Source organism: Vicia villosa, linkage group LG5 (genome assembly GCF_029867415.1).
Source record: "Vicia villosa cultivar HV-30 ecotype Madison, WI linkage group LG5, Vvil1.0, whole genome shotgun sequence".
Taxonomy (NCBI): domain Eukaryota; kingdom Viridiplantae; phylum Streptophyta; class Magnoliopsida; order Fabales; family Fabaceae; genus Vicia; species Vicia villosa.
The window spans coordinates 152,758,011-152,773,068 of NC_081184.1; the positions used below are offsets into that span (position 1 = coordinate 152,758,011).

Consider the following 15,058-nt stretch of genomic DNA (forward strand, 5'->3'; position numbering starts at 1 on the left):
CCACAGCAGAATTCCATGAAGAGTCATGAGAGGCCACTATCTCAGATAATTCTTTCTCGACGTTTTGCTTTCGAAGAGTGTCAGCTTGGAGTTGTTCAAGGAGAGAGCCTAGCAGAACAATCATCTCTGAGACTTCTGGGGAAACTTGAAGCAAATCTACTTTCTTTAAAAGTTGATTTAAGTTGTAGCTTTTAACAGGGTCCCGGTTGAGAACATCTACAAGATTGACCCCAAAGAATCTCTCTTTTATCTGTCGAAGAAGATTAGGAGTATCTTCCTTGTCACTAGAATCTGCAGTTACATCTGGAGAGACATCAGGCTCCGAAAGTGAAGAAGTATTCAATTCATGATAGCCCTTAGGAACCCAAGAGGATCAGTTTGTCTAAGTTGTTCAAGCTCCGAAGGAGTAGGCTTCGTAGGAGCAGGCGTCGAAGTTGTCTCAGGAATAGTTTTTATATCGGGAGTCGAAGTTCCTAGAGAGATTGGTCTTTCTGGTTGAGAAATCTCCTCCATGGCATCTTTCTCCGATGCAGAATCTTCGTTGCCATGTGATTGCTGGTTCACATTGTCGCTGCCGGAGAATGGATGATCCTCTTCCAAATCTTTGCCTTGATGAGTAGGTGGGGATTCGTCAGTAGATTGGCTTTCTTCGATTGGCTCATTAGACAATATAGTGGCAATTGGCCTAACGTCTTCGAAGACTGGTGAGAGAACATGGGTTCTAGCTTGAGAAGTATCTGTTTCGAACGAAGCCAAGTTAATCGTGAGGTTAAGCCTTCGAAAGTTTTAATTGACGAAAAATGAAATTTGACAATTACCATAAAGTTTATCAACATCAATGGTGAGGCCAGGGTCTTTGAAACCAGAAGTAGCAGTGCCAGCATCATCCTGCAATAACAAGGTAAAATGTCAGTGCAATTAGTTAGTTAAAATTACAAGATAATATGTAAGACAAACGCAAGATACCTTGGGTGGATTATTGTCTGGGCTTGAGTTATGACTTTCCAAAACAAGAGCATTGCTGGCAGTCTTCAAAGGAGACTCTTCAGAAGACGCCTTATTGCCAGGAGAAGCAGCTTTTGAAGGACTTGCCTTTTTCCCTTTTCTTGAAGGGGTAACAGCTTTGTGTTTCTTTTTCTGTCCTTGTCTAGTTTGAGGAGGAGATTTGTCTTCACCATCTGAGGCATTGGTCGAAGAAGCTTTACGCTTCGAACCCGTTGGGGGTTTCGAGCTCTGGCAAGTGAAAGATGAGAAAGATGAGTACCAATCACAGAATTGTACAAGATTTAGAGTATGAGATAAGTATTTACCGTGGGTTTCTTATCCGTGACGATCGAATCACTTTCGTTTGGTTTGTCGCTTTTAGATGTCTCAGACTCTTTTGGGGCAGAAGCTTCTTTAATCTTCCTCCTTCGTGCAACAGCTGTAGTTGAGACTGAAATCAGTATATCAGTAAAAGAAAAGAAAAGTCAGTCGAAAAAGATTATCTTAATTCAAACCTTCAGGTATTGGAGTCAGGACACGGACATGTTTAAGATCTATATGAAGATGTCCTTTGAAAGTATCCAAGGTATGCTTATTCGGGACCACTCGTTCAGCGCGTTTTTTAGTACTCTCTCGAAGAAGTTTGAGAGCATTCCCACACACAAACCAGTCTGGGAAAGGAGGACTTAGAGCCACACCAAAATCAGCACTTGGTAGTGGAGGGAATTTGGGAGGATGAAGTTTGAAAGCCACTTCATAACGTAGTTCTGGTCGAACATACGAGGGCAATTTCAATTTATTTAGTTTGGTGGAAAACTTTTCGCGCAAAGTGACTGCAGCCTCACGAACGGTCCGACTAAGATCATCAGGCCTATAGATAGTTTCAAAGAATTTTTGAAAAGCTTGGATTTCTTTAATATGAGTTGAAGTACCTTTTTTGAAGTTCTCCTGCACATCAGTGAAAGCTGCGGTTAGTTCTTGAGCAAGGCTATCAGCATCAAAAATTTGAGAGCTATAATACTCTGTCCACCATTGATGGAAATCTGGTGTAGAGTAGAAAGAAGGTTCGAAAGGAATAGGAGAAAGGTTGGTGACGCCAGTATATTTGTTGATTTTTCGTTCACATTCTTCTTCAGTCAAATACAAAGTGTGGAAACACATATGGTTCCTTTTCTCATATAAGCACTTGGGTGTTATTTGAGTTAGCCCAAACTGCCTCGAGACCAAATTTGGTTGATAGCACATGAGGGTACATTGACCTTTTGACGGTCGAAGACGTTGGGAAAGCAACCTTGGAGTCAGGAAGGCTTCCCAAATTTCCATGGATTCAGTTTGCTGATCTTGAGATGTTGGTGGAAATTTTCGAGTAAACCATTCAGGACCTATTATTCTGTGTACAAATGGGGCCATGGAAGGATCGAACTGATCACGCCGAGCAAACATCATTGAATACGCCAAGAAATGTTCATGAAGTTTTCCCATTTCCTCTTTTGGAGTTAGGTAAGCTAACCTGGTCCCTTCTATAGTTCGATTCTTGATTGTGCTATCTTCCTCATTGACATCTCCTCGAAAAGGAAGATAAGTTTCGAATGTGGCATTGAGCCACAGTTGCAATAACCAAAAAGGACCAGCATAAAGTAAACTGCCAGATTTGAAATTCTTGGTAAGATTCGCAGCTTCACTAAGGTTTTCGTAAAGATACCCTAGAAGTAGTTGGCTGAGGTTGAGTTTTCTACCAGCATGCAACTGATTAGCCATGCAAAGGTACCTCTTTGCAACCTGGATAGATCTTGAGCAGAAGGCGCACCGTGAGAGCCATAATGCTAGAAAAGCAATATGCTCTTCGTCAGATACTGTCGCTTCGGTGGTAATATGGTGTTTCTGGATGAATGCCGTGTAAGTAACTTGCGAATCGTTGAAACCTATAGTGTCATTATCCATGTCATTGGGATCAAAGGTTTCGCCAGTTGGTCGAAGTCCCGTAATAGCAGCCACATCAAAAAGCGTGGGGGTAACCATTCCATAGGGAAGATGGAAGGTATTGTGAGAAGCATCCCAGAAATGAACCGCTGCTACTAACATGGGTTGGTTGTATTCTAAACCTGTTTTTGACAGTTGAATCAAATCGTATATTCCTAATGTTTTCCAGAAGGATCCTTTTTGTTTCTCTACCTTTTCTAGCCAGGCATAGTACAAGTCAGGATCTTTGGCTAAAGGGATTGACCTAAAAACTTTTACATAATTGGTCATATAGTTTAACCTAATTTTGGTTAAAGCTAAAGGGGTTGCAGTTGAAGTTTCCTCAACATTAGCAGATTTGCCTAAAGGAGAACGACCGTCTTCATCTATCCTAACTTTGCTAACTATTGGTCTAGTTTTATAGTAAGCAGGAAAAAACTTATTCACGGATTGGATATTTTCACTCGGTAACGGACCCATAAAGGCAAGAGTTTTTCCAGAAAGATCAAAAGGTATGATTACCTGGGAAGCGTAGATTGCGCGTATTTCTTCAGTATTAGGGTTTGGAACGAACTCTCGTTCCCCAGAACGTGTTGTTGATTGGAGCTTCAAAGCGGGTTGAAGAACATTTGAAGATGAAGCCATGGAAGAGTTTTTGCTAAAGAGAGCAAGATTTTAGAAAGAGTGGAGATATTCTTAGTTTTCTCGGTGTAGAAGATGAATGGAAGGCGGTATAAAGGCTCAAGGTCAAATATTTAAAGGTTTAACGGAAACCCTTTTAAATCTTTTGGGTAAAACCCGAGAGACACATGGCGGTTGGTGATTTAATCCAACGGCGGTTGAATAAGTTAGCCTTACTCCTAGTATATAGGAATAATGATCAGTAAGTAAGGTTAAAACGTGGGAGTGTAAGTTATGAGAAGACATCTTTGAAAATGACAAGACGTTTCAGAAACAGTGTTATCAGTGATTATGACGTTAGTCAGCAGTCTTGGAACTTTCAAGGATCATAAAAACGAAATCTTATAATGACAAGAAACGCCTATTTCTGTTAACTCTCGAAACAGGCATTTATTGGGGGCAATTTGTTAGCTGAAGATTTCGTTTCATATTGTTTGTCCTTCGAAGAGGTTGAGAATCGAAGGAAGAGATGGTTATTGATGGCCGTCCCTTAAAAAGTAAAAGAATGGCTACTGATGGTCATGCCTCGAAGATACAGACTTCTAAGTTCGTTGAAGATAGTGAACACTGAAAGACTAATGAAAGCATATGTCTTCGGGACTTAGACAAAATTTATAAAGTATATATTTAAGTGTTACTACTTAGCGTGTTTTCATAGTGTTTTTACACTGCCACGCGTCGAAGACGGACTCAGGCGGGAAGATTTGAAATTCGAAGACAGTATCGTAACTGTCCAAATACAGATGGCTTCGCTGGAAGTTCTGATGAGAAACGTGGCAGCAGATTAGTGTAGGACCGTTAAGGTCGAAACTAGTATAAATAGGGGTCTTTATGTTAGGATTCCGTGTGTTCATTTTGTACAAATCACTCACATATTTACTCAAGTATCAAGTGTTACGAGAAAGAGTTCGCTGAGAAAATGTACGTATGACACCACCATTTTAATACATGTGTATTGTATTTCATTTTCGAATACATTTCTGAGTTACTGCATTCTATTTATTTCTTGTCATTTACATTCCTGTATCTTTATTTTACTTTCGAATTTACTTTCATGATCATTTACTTTTAAAGTCCTTAACGTTTCTGCAGTTTAAGATTCTTTATGTTTTAACAATTTTTAAGTTTCATATGTTATGTTATTTATTTTTCTTGTTGAAGTTATAATTACATATAACGAAGCAATTACCAAGATTCTTGAATCGAACAATACTCATCGAAGAGGACAAATTACGAATATGATTCAAATGAACATTGATAACAATCTTCTTGACTATGTGTCCTAGGATCAATCTAGTCGATCCTGCAAGTAACCAAATCATATTTATTATAGTTTGGAAGACTAGCGGTTGTTTACCGGAAATCACCGTAAACAATATGTTGATGATATTATATTTGGTTATGCTAATACTACCTTGTGTAAGGAGTTTGCTAAGTCTATGCAGGCTGAATTTGAGATGAGTCTGATGGGAGAACTCAAGTTCTTTTTGGCAATCTAGATTAATAAAAGTCTAGAAAGGATATTTATCCATCATAGTAAGTATACCAAATAACTTCTGAAAAAGTTTGACATGTGAAAATGCAAGATAGCTAAGACTCCAATGCATCCTAAGTGTATTCTCGAGAAGGATGAGGTAAGCTATAAGGTAGATCAGAAGGTATACAAAGGTATGATAGGTTTTCTCTTATACTTAATTGCTTTCTAGACCTAAAATTTTATTCAGTATCTATTTATGTGTTCGCTTCCAATCAGATCCTAGAGAATCATACTTAACAACTATTCAAAGGATTTTTAGGTATCTGAAAGGTATTACTAACCTTGGTTTGTGTTATAGAAAATCAAAAGAGTAAAAGTTAATAGGTTATTGTGATGCTGACTATGTTGTATTTTTTTGCAGGATGTCCCTTTGGATGTTTTAACATTCCTTCTCTTGTGTCTTCTGTTCTGAGTTATGAGCATAATTTTGTCTTGTGCTGTGAGTTATGTGTGCATCTTCTGCTGCATGTTCTTCTAATTTGTTGAACTGTAATAATTCAATATTGTGTTTAGGCTAGTTCTCTTGTGTATCCAGTAAAGGTTCTTATTCCTCTTAAGGAGAAGATTTGTCTCTTTGTGATGAGAATTGGTTCGGTGTTTCAAGGGGAGAGACATGCATGTTCTTCCTCATATAAAAAGTTTATATTTTTAGCAAGTAGCTTGTGTTTATGTAACTGCGTTATCTCTGATATATACGAAGCAACTGGAAAACTCATCACAAACAATGAAGTCGCCATCGAACTTTTGTTTATCCTACGCGGGGGAATGGAAAACATCAAATAAAATCAAACAGAAAATAAGAAAAGGTCTCAGAGAAAGGGTAAGGGTGTCAATTGAACATTGTAAAAACTAGCTAGAACAAATTGGCGGTGTCCCCCTGAAGGTTGCATTGCAGCGGACTAGGATGGGTGCAGAAAGATGTCGTCAGGAGTTTGCATCGGAAATGAAGCTTAAAATAACAAGTGAAAGAGAAGTGACATGTTCTTCTATTTTTTGCGACTTGGTAATGAAGGATTTTGCACCAATGAGTTCCTTCGAAAACACGCAGTTTACTTTCAGCTTCAACTCAATTCAATTTGACTTTTTTTTCTCTCTTTCGTGGTATAATTCACTTTGCAACCTATTGGTAAATTTCACTCTTCTCTCACGTATTGTAATGGAATTTGACTCTTTTGTAATTGAATTTTGAAAAGAACTTGAATGTACATTTGTATTGGACTTGAATGATTTGCAATGTATCTTGATATTATCGTAATGGAAAACTGTGGACTTGTAACGAGAACTTTTGAATTGTGAACAATGCTTGATCTTGAATGAAATAGTTTGGATAATGAATGATGTTTGTATTAGCGTGAACTTGGATCTTTGAATAGAATTTAAAACTTGTGAATGATATCCGAACTTGAATTATGCCTCCCAACGATTCGAATGAACAAATCTTAAAATTAATCCATCGAATAATTTCAACCATTTGAATTCATTATATGAACCCGTACCAATTCAATTCTTCAATCCACATCCCACTTGCATTACAGGCAATAAGTACCATCCATAGCCTAGATCACAACATCATTTTCGCATCCTTTTTCAATTTAATTCGTAAGATACCTTAACCCGACAACATCCCCATTCACTTAGTGTTCTTTACCAAAAACCTTGTCTTGAGGGATATCATAAAATATGTCCAATGATCCTTAATTAACAAACACAACTATGAAGATTTGCGAACCCAATATTCTTTGAGATGTACACTAATGAAAAGGAGATTTGAGACGATGAGCATTAACAAAACTTGTCTCACCGAATTCTCTGTTGAAAAATAGTGATGAAGCCCTAAACAAAACAAATGAAAACCCTAGTTCCTTTGATCTTGGTGAATTTTTAAGGGAAAATAACCTTGTAGCTCGATGAAGAAGAAATCCACAATAACGTATGTATTGAAACCTCAACTCCACCAGCTATGATTGATGAAGGAACTAGTCACAACAAGCTTGAATTCATATTAGAGCCTACAAAATAATAGAGAAACCCTAACTCTTCAAGATCCTTGATCCCGTGCCAAATGTTCATTTGGTTAATGATGCATGCTCTATGTTAACGTCCTAATGAAAAGATGCACATGAATGCAAAGCTTAAGTCAGTTAGGAAAAGATAGGAGAGAAAATTTTGGCGTGCAACTATATATATGGATTAAATATGTTATTGGTCCCTATAAATATCTCAATTTTGACTTTTAGTCCCTATAAAATTACTTTTGCACGCAATTTTATTCCCTTTATAGGGACTAAAATTACGTGCAAAAGTAATTTTATAGGGACTAAAAGTCAAAGGTGGTAATTTTATAGGGACTAAAAACATATTATCCATATATTTCTCTGCCTTGTGGTTTATTCCTCTCTCTAGATGCAAAAGTAATTGTTTTGTGGTTTTACTTCTCTGCCTTATGGTTTATTCCTCTCTCTAGATTATTTGATCTTTGGTTGTTTTAGCCAAAATTTGCCAAAGGGGGAGATTGTTAGTACCATAGGTTTTAGGACTGACACAATTTTTCTAAAACATAGTTTAATACAAAAATGTTATGGAAGATGTTCTAACATGTTGCTCAGGTTCATTGAAGAAATATGTTATAACAGATGTTGCAACATCTTGTACCAGAACATTAGTATAGACTGTTTAAATCTTGACACATTTGGTTTAATTTTGTGATATTTCTTTTGGATATATCTCAGTATTTTTCGTAGGTCAAGAAGATTTAATCTAGAACAAGTTTCATGCCTCCATCTGTATACAAGTAGCCAAATTGAATGACAAGACAATTTAGGAAACTTAGTATTTTTGTTCCAAGATTTATTTGCACACTAGGTGCATCACAACTTAAGGATCAAGAAATATCTAGATGTAGATTTTGAAGCCCATAGACTGTAGATGTGCATTTAAAGAGAAGACATATACCTAATGTAATTAATTTTTTCACAATTGTAAATTAGGGAAAGCATAAGTCTTAGGTTTTGAGAATCTCCTGTGCAGTTTGTATGTCACCCATGTATCTTTTCATACTATGTGGTAGATTGATTGTTTCTTGACAATTTGTCAAGTTATTGTTCTCACTCTTGAAGCTATTAAGAAATAGAGTTGAGTGTTTATAGGAAGTGTGATCTTCTTGTTGGGTTGTTCTTGATACAGTCACAGGAATTGAGATTGTTAGATATCACTGAGGTAATTTAGGAAGTAAGATGGTGATTTCTCATAACTAGATGTCAATTTCTAGGTAGAAGTTGCACTAGGTAGTGATTAAGTGAGAAGTTGTTAACTGAGTCTGTTTAGCTTTGAATTGATACTACTGATAGTGGATTTCCTTCCTGACTTGGTAGCCCCTAGAGTAGGTGATGTTGCACCGAATTGTGTTAACAATTCTCTGTGTTATTTATCATTATGCAATTTTAATTCAGTATTAATCACAACTTGATGAACCTGTTCAGTTTGAAGACTGGTGTTTTAACACCTGTCTTGACATTGTTCTGATGTAAGGATATCCTTATTAATATGTTTTGCTTATACTAGAAATTTACTAACAATGAGGATACATAGTTAGGCCTATGGAGGCTAATGTTAAGGCCATTTATGGCCAAAATATGTTCGGCCATGTTAGCTATACTATTTTCCCCCTCAAATTTATTTTGGTGTACGTTCCTAAGTATTTGGTCAGCATCCTATTTTTGTTCATTAGCACTACTCTCGGGTTGTTTTGACCTATATACTATTCATCCTCTCTCTGTGTGAGAGGTTCTATAGATCGAAACCCCAACTATTGTTGAACTTAACTAATAGGGGTTACCCCATTGTCAAGCATTTCCACTAGCCTGAAATTTGAGACTAGAGGAGTTAGTTGCGCATGGGCCTGAGGAGGGCCGAAGAAATTATCTATTTGACCCATTTGGTTGGCTAATAATTCATAACTCTGGTTGGTGTTTTGAATCAAGGGGTTGAATATTGTACTAATTTACCAGGTAAGCATGTTAACCATCTTGTGGTTACCCTCGTCCATTTGTTGCCTCATAGACATGAGAGATATCGTATTTAGTATCGGCTCTATCTGAGGGATATAACCTAATCCTCCTAGTGGTGGCACTGTTCTACTAGGGTTATATTTGGCCGAAGATGAAGCAAGATGTGGATTATATGGTGACATGGTGGCCACTGCATTTTCAGCATATGTTGACGCATCTGTTTCTACGCCCACCATCTTCGCTGGTGGCATACCATATGGATACTCTCTGCCACCCATTAGAAAAGAAAAACTTGGAAGATAAGGTAGCCTAGGGTCACTTAGAGTTAGTCTTATGATCATGGGGTTAATGGGGAGACTCACTAATTATGGTGACGGGGACTGCCCCATTAAATAGTATCAACGATATTGGCGTTGATGTTACTGTAGGAGCAGTTGTTCTAACATGGGTTGAAACCACCACATCTCCAGCTGTTGATCCGACCAGTTGTTCTCCTTCATTTTGGGAATTGTTCTGTGGGTTAGAAGTAAGAAGGTTATTCGAGGGTGGACGCGTCATTGAAATGAAGACTTTCCCACTTCTAAAACACATATACATACATAAACATTGTGAACATGTATGAAGAACCGTTTAGAAAGAACATAAAACTTGGTAAAATTGAATATTTTGCAAAAAAAAAAAAAAGGTCCCACTGGGTGTGCCAATTTGCTTACCGGTGATTTTGGTAAACACTCACTTAGTTTTGAATAATTACTTGCAGGATCAAACTATAAAATCCTAAGACATTTTGTAGATAATTTCTAAGAGTAAAGTGTTTAAATGGTGTTATAAGTTTGAAATCGACTAAGAAAGTGACAAGAAAATGATTTGAAAATGAAAGGAAATTGAACGCTTTGAGTGTGTCGAAGTTTGCTATGAACTAAATTGGAAATGAAAATAAAGACTAGAAAAAATAAGTAAAAGTAACCGAAATGCTTTGTTTAAATGTATAAAAGTTGGTTGTAGAATCATACATAGTCCTCACAAACGCATTTCTCGCGTTAACTTAAGTACTTTGAGTTATATAGAGATTTTACAATGATATTGCCACCTGATTCCTAACGCTAGAACCTATATATATTCTTGTATTAAAATAACTGCCTACAACAACTATATCTTCAGCGTTCGACACCTAACCCTTTGTATAGTCTCCAACCTTCTAAAGACAGTTACCCAATCTGATTTTTTTATTTTGTCTCAACTGTTGTGGTCAACAACTCATCCTATTGAGTTTATGGGAACATCGTTCTCATAACTATGGAAAATATGCCAAGTCCCAGATCTTAGGGTTAGTGTCGCACTTTAACACCAATAATCGAAGACTAGCTTTGTCGAACACATAACCAAATATTTTCACATTTTAACTATGTATTGTCTCAGCATCATATTCTCGTTGTCAAACTTAACACGTCGATAATTCCATGCTAACACCTATAGCCACATTATTGGACGACCTCTTAGACTATTTCGAACAACCTATTCATAATGGAGTTCGCCTAGAGTGGCGACAATTGGCTTATAGCGTATGTTTAAAGGACTTTCATAAGCCCCAATAACATTATTGTATATATATAATTGTTAGTATTATTTGATTTTGAGTTAAATATAAAAATATCATTTTCGTTTTTAGTTTCTATAAAAAAAGTCGAGTTTTAGTTTCTATAAAATTGTTTTACACTCATTATTAGTCCCTCTAAAAAAAAACTATAGAGTAAAAGTCGATATTTTTTTACAGAAACTAAAAATCTTTTTTGATAATTTTATAGAGCCATTAATTTTTTATATTCAGATGTGTTAATCAGTTTATTTTAATTATAGGGAAATGCTAACAAGTGCCCCAGGGGTACTCTTTAATAGCTTTAAAAAGTAAATTTTTCTTGGAAATATGCGTAATTAATGCATCAAAAATTGAAATGGTGAACTTTTGAAAGAATATTTTCTTTATTTAGAATGCTTAAAGAGTGCCCCTGGGGCACTCGTTAGCATGACCCTTAATTATATTAGAAAAAACCATACACCCGTTCAAAAAGTTACTTTTACTCAAACATCCTTTCAAAAAGGAAATTATCACTATTACTATTTTGAATTCGATGCCAATAAATAATCATAAATTAAAAAACGTAATAACGCGCTCAGTGCCAAGTGTCAAAAATTACTCAGTAGTACAACGCGTGGGGAAAGCGCACTCGACATGGTATCGTAAAACTCAAAAAGACGATCCTACCCTCACATTTCATAATCCAAATCTTAATACTTTTTGACAGTGTCCAAGAGTTTAAAGGATTATAAATACTCGTAATCATTTATTTATTTTATCATTTATCATAATCACAAAAGCGGCATCGAGAATTTTGTGAACATATTAAATATCCATTTTTTTAATAATAAAAAATATCCCATAGACACGACACAACAAACCTCAAAGGGTTGGCTCAGTTGGCAAATGAGCTTTCTCCAAAAAGGGACGGAACCGGCTAGTACCCGGGTTCGATCCCGGCTGGAGTCAAAAACGCCCTGGGGCCACGGTGCCGTCGCCTCCGAGCCCGGGTCCGGATTAGTCACGTGGGGCCCCTTTCCCCCGCGGATACCGGTCGGTTAACGCCAAAAAAAAAAAAAAAAAGACACGACACAACAGAAAAGAACAGAGCAGAGGAGAGAGAAAATCGAAAGCATCGATAATTTCTGTAACGGAACGTTTTGGAGTTCGTTGATAGCTGTGTAGAGACGAAAACCGCCATTCATTTTCCAAAGAGACAGAGAGGTTACAACCTTGACGTCGTTGGTTTCTCCGCCTCTGTTTTTCGTTTTCATCTGCGAAAATTGCCTATAAACCTCGTTTTCTGGTTCTCTGTGTTTTTAAATTAATATTAAGCCTTTGAGAGAAAGAAAGCGTTTCTTTGCTTATTGAAAAGCGCTTCGTGTAAACGGCGATCGAAGTAAGTTAAACGACATTTGGATCGTGGTTCGATCTGGTTTTTTGGGGATTTTTTTTTGTCGTTTGGAGAGGAAAACCTAGACGCGAAAATGTGGTGGATGATGGGGGAATCTGGAGGGAATTACTGTTCGAAAAAGAGTGATGATTTGTGTAGCAATGTTTGTGGTCAGGTATAGAATCATCAATCTTTGATTGTGTTTTTTATTTTGTTTTTGTGATTTGATGATATTTTTCAGTATAATTTCGATGAATCTTTTTGTTTGATTTAGGGTTTTGTGAAGATTCTGGAAAATTATAGAAAATTCAATTGAATGTTTGAATATTGATGTAAATTTCGTCCAGATTTGCTACTTTTTCACTGTGTTGTTTATTGTGTTTTGTTGCTGTGGATATTTTGGGGTTTTGTGTGTATGAGGTATGCTTGATCTGAATTTGGGTACGGGAATAAGGTTGCTTTTTCCAAGTTTTGAAATTTGAGCAAATCTGATGAACTTTTCTGTGCAAGCATAAGAATACACCTTTTTGCCCTTTTTTCTTTTTGTGTTGTTACTAGTTTGGAGGAGAAGGGTGAAAGGTTTTCTCATGTCAAAAAGTTTTGGTTTTACTTCTTTGTGATGCAACTCTGGCTTTATGTTTAGAATTTCTGGTGTTTGTTATACAATTAAGAAGTTGTATTGTTTATTAATCTTCTTATGATTTTATTTTTTTCATTCTGGAAGGTTGGTTTTTATGGTTTATTGATATTTTGTTTGTTCCTTGAACTTGTAGGAATCAAGTCAAGCTTCGAGTATGTCAAGAATCCGTTGCGTTTTACGTGGTTTGGATGTGAAAACCTATATATTCCTGTTTGCTTTTGTGCCAATGTGCATCTTTGGAATCTATATACATGGACAGAAGATCTCTTACTTTCTGCGGCCACTATGGGAAAAGCCACCCAAGCCTTTCAATGTCATTCCTCATTACTATAATGACAATGTTACTATGGAGAATCTCTGTAGACTTCATGGTTGGGGAGTTCGTGAGTATCCAAGGCGGGTTTATGATGCTGTGTTGTTTAGTAATGAGATAGAAATACTTACCTTGCGTTGGAAAGAACTGTACCCCTACATAGCTGAATTTGTGCTCCTTGAGTCGAATTCTACATTTACTGGATTGCCTAAGCCTCTGGTGTTCAACAGCAATAGGGAGCAGTTCAAGTTTGTTGAACCTCGGTTAACTTATGGGACTATAGGTGGGAGATTTAAGAAAGGAGAAAACCCGTTTGTTGAGGAGGCATATCAACGCGTGGCATTGGATCAGCTCCTGAAGATCGCTGGTATTACAGATGATGACTTATTGATTATGTCTGATGTGGACGAGATACCAAGTGCTCACACTATTAACCTCTTGAGATGGTGCGACGAAGTACCTTCAATCTTGCATCTACAGCTGAAGAATTATCTTTATTCCTTTGAGTTTCTTCTGGATGATAAGAGCTGGAGGGCTTCGATTCACAGGTATCAATCTGGCAAGACAAGATATGCTCACTACCGTCAGTCCGACACCATGCTTGCAGATGCAGGGTGGCATTGCAGCTTTTGCTTCCGCCGAATAAGTGATTTCATTTTTAAGATGAAAGCTTACAGCCACTATGACAGAGTTAGGTTCTCTCACTATTTAAATCCCGGAAGAATTCAGAAAGTAATATGCGAAGGGGCTGATCTATTCGATATGCTACCCGAGGAGTACACCTTCAAGGAAATTATTGGTAAAATGGGTCCAATACCCCATTCATATTCTGCAGTTCACCTTCCTGCTTTCCTTCTGGAAAATGCAGAGAAGTACAAATTTCTCTTGCCTGGGAATTGCATGAGAGAGAGATGATATGAGAAAATCATTTGATGGTCTATGCTTATTGCTAGCTTGTAGCTTGTGCAGCCAGATGAAGTGGTTCTTTGGAGGGTTTAGCTGAGGTTGTGATAATTGTGTGTCTACTATCCAGTGAGATATTCTTTGGGAAATTCATTGAGTTCTTCAGACAAATTCTTTGATCATCTAGGGGGAGAATTCTGTATATAATTTAGTGTTGAGCTTCATTCAAGGGGGAGCAGCATCTATCTATTCTAACCAGTGATTGAAAGTGCAGCTTGCCTTTGTGAACTTCTGTGTTTATTTGGTATCAGTATGGCTGATCCCCAGATATACAGTAGAGTAGATTAAAAAAATGCCCCATCTTTTTTCCTGTTTGGAAAGTTTTGTTTTGCAGACACCCATTATTATTCTGATTATTCTTTGTCTGATAAATATGTCTAATTTGGTTGCTTGGTCCATATTCATATCACTGCCGACTCAGTTTTATTGTGCATTTGGTTGCCATCAATTGGATACCTCTGACTCTGTTTTTACGTGGCTTAGATCATTCAGATTTTCCTTTTGAACTATTTTGAAGTTTTAGTTATAAATTAGCATATGGCAAATCTAGTTTTTAATTTTTATGCATTATATGACAATGTGTTGGTTTCTCTCAACTGCGAATGTAATATAAATCTGAAATACATATCTGAATGTCTGCTATATTCTAGGGAGCAGGCTAGCATATACCCTCTTACACACGTATGACAAATCTGTAGGCAATATGGTTAGAGGTATTGCGCATGTGGAATTGTAATAAATTTGTAATTGCTTATGTCGGGATTAAACATAGTATTTTGTTTCTATAAAATTATCATCTTTTAAGTTTTAAAATTAGATGGGCTATCAACTCAGTATTAGATAGAAACTTAGTTTTAGATAAATTATTTATCACAATGAAGATGATTTTTTTGTTGTTGGCAAAATTTAAATAAAATAAAATGTATAACAAGCTAAAACAAAGTATAAGCAGTACTTTGGCAAAGCCTCTATTACAAAATTGGTATAGAATGAAGCAAATCCAAC

At 36.8% G+C, this 15,058-nt stretch overlaps 1 protein-coding gene across 1 annotated transcript; it reads left to right on the top strand.

Annotated features, from left to right (window-relative positions):
- The first annotated feature begins 11,530 nt into the window (after nt 1-11,530).
- On the top strand, nt 11,531-14,562 carry LOC131603265 (uncharacterized). Its single transcript, XM_058875565.1, has 2 exons — nt 11,531-12,312; nt 12,911-14,562. The coding sequence occupies exons 1-2, from the start codon at nt 12,232-12,234 to the stop codon at nt 14,003-14,005; spliced, it is 1,176 nt and encodes a 391-aa protein (XP_058731548.1). The 5' UTR covers nt 11,531-12,231; the 3' UTR covers nt 14,006-14,562.
- The last annotated feature ends 496 nt before the right edge of the window (nt 14,563-15,058 follow it).

Excerpts from the sequence above, each read along its gene's own strand:
- LOC131603265 (XM_058875565.1), top strand. The coding sequence starts at position 12,232 with ATGTGGTGGATGATGGGGGAATCTGGAGGGAATTACTGTTCGAAAAAG. Across the intron at positions 12,313-12,910 it reads GTAGCAATGTTTGTGGTCAG|GAATCAAGTCAAGCTTCGAG; the intron begins GTATAGAATCAT and ends TTGAACTTGTAG.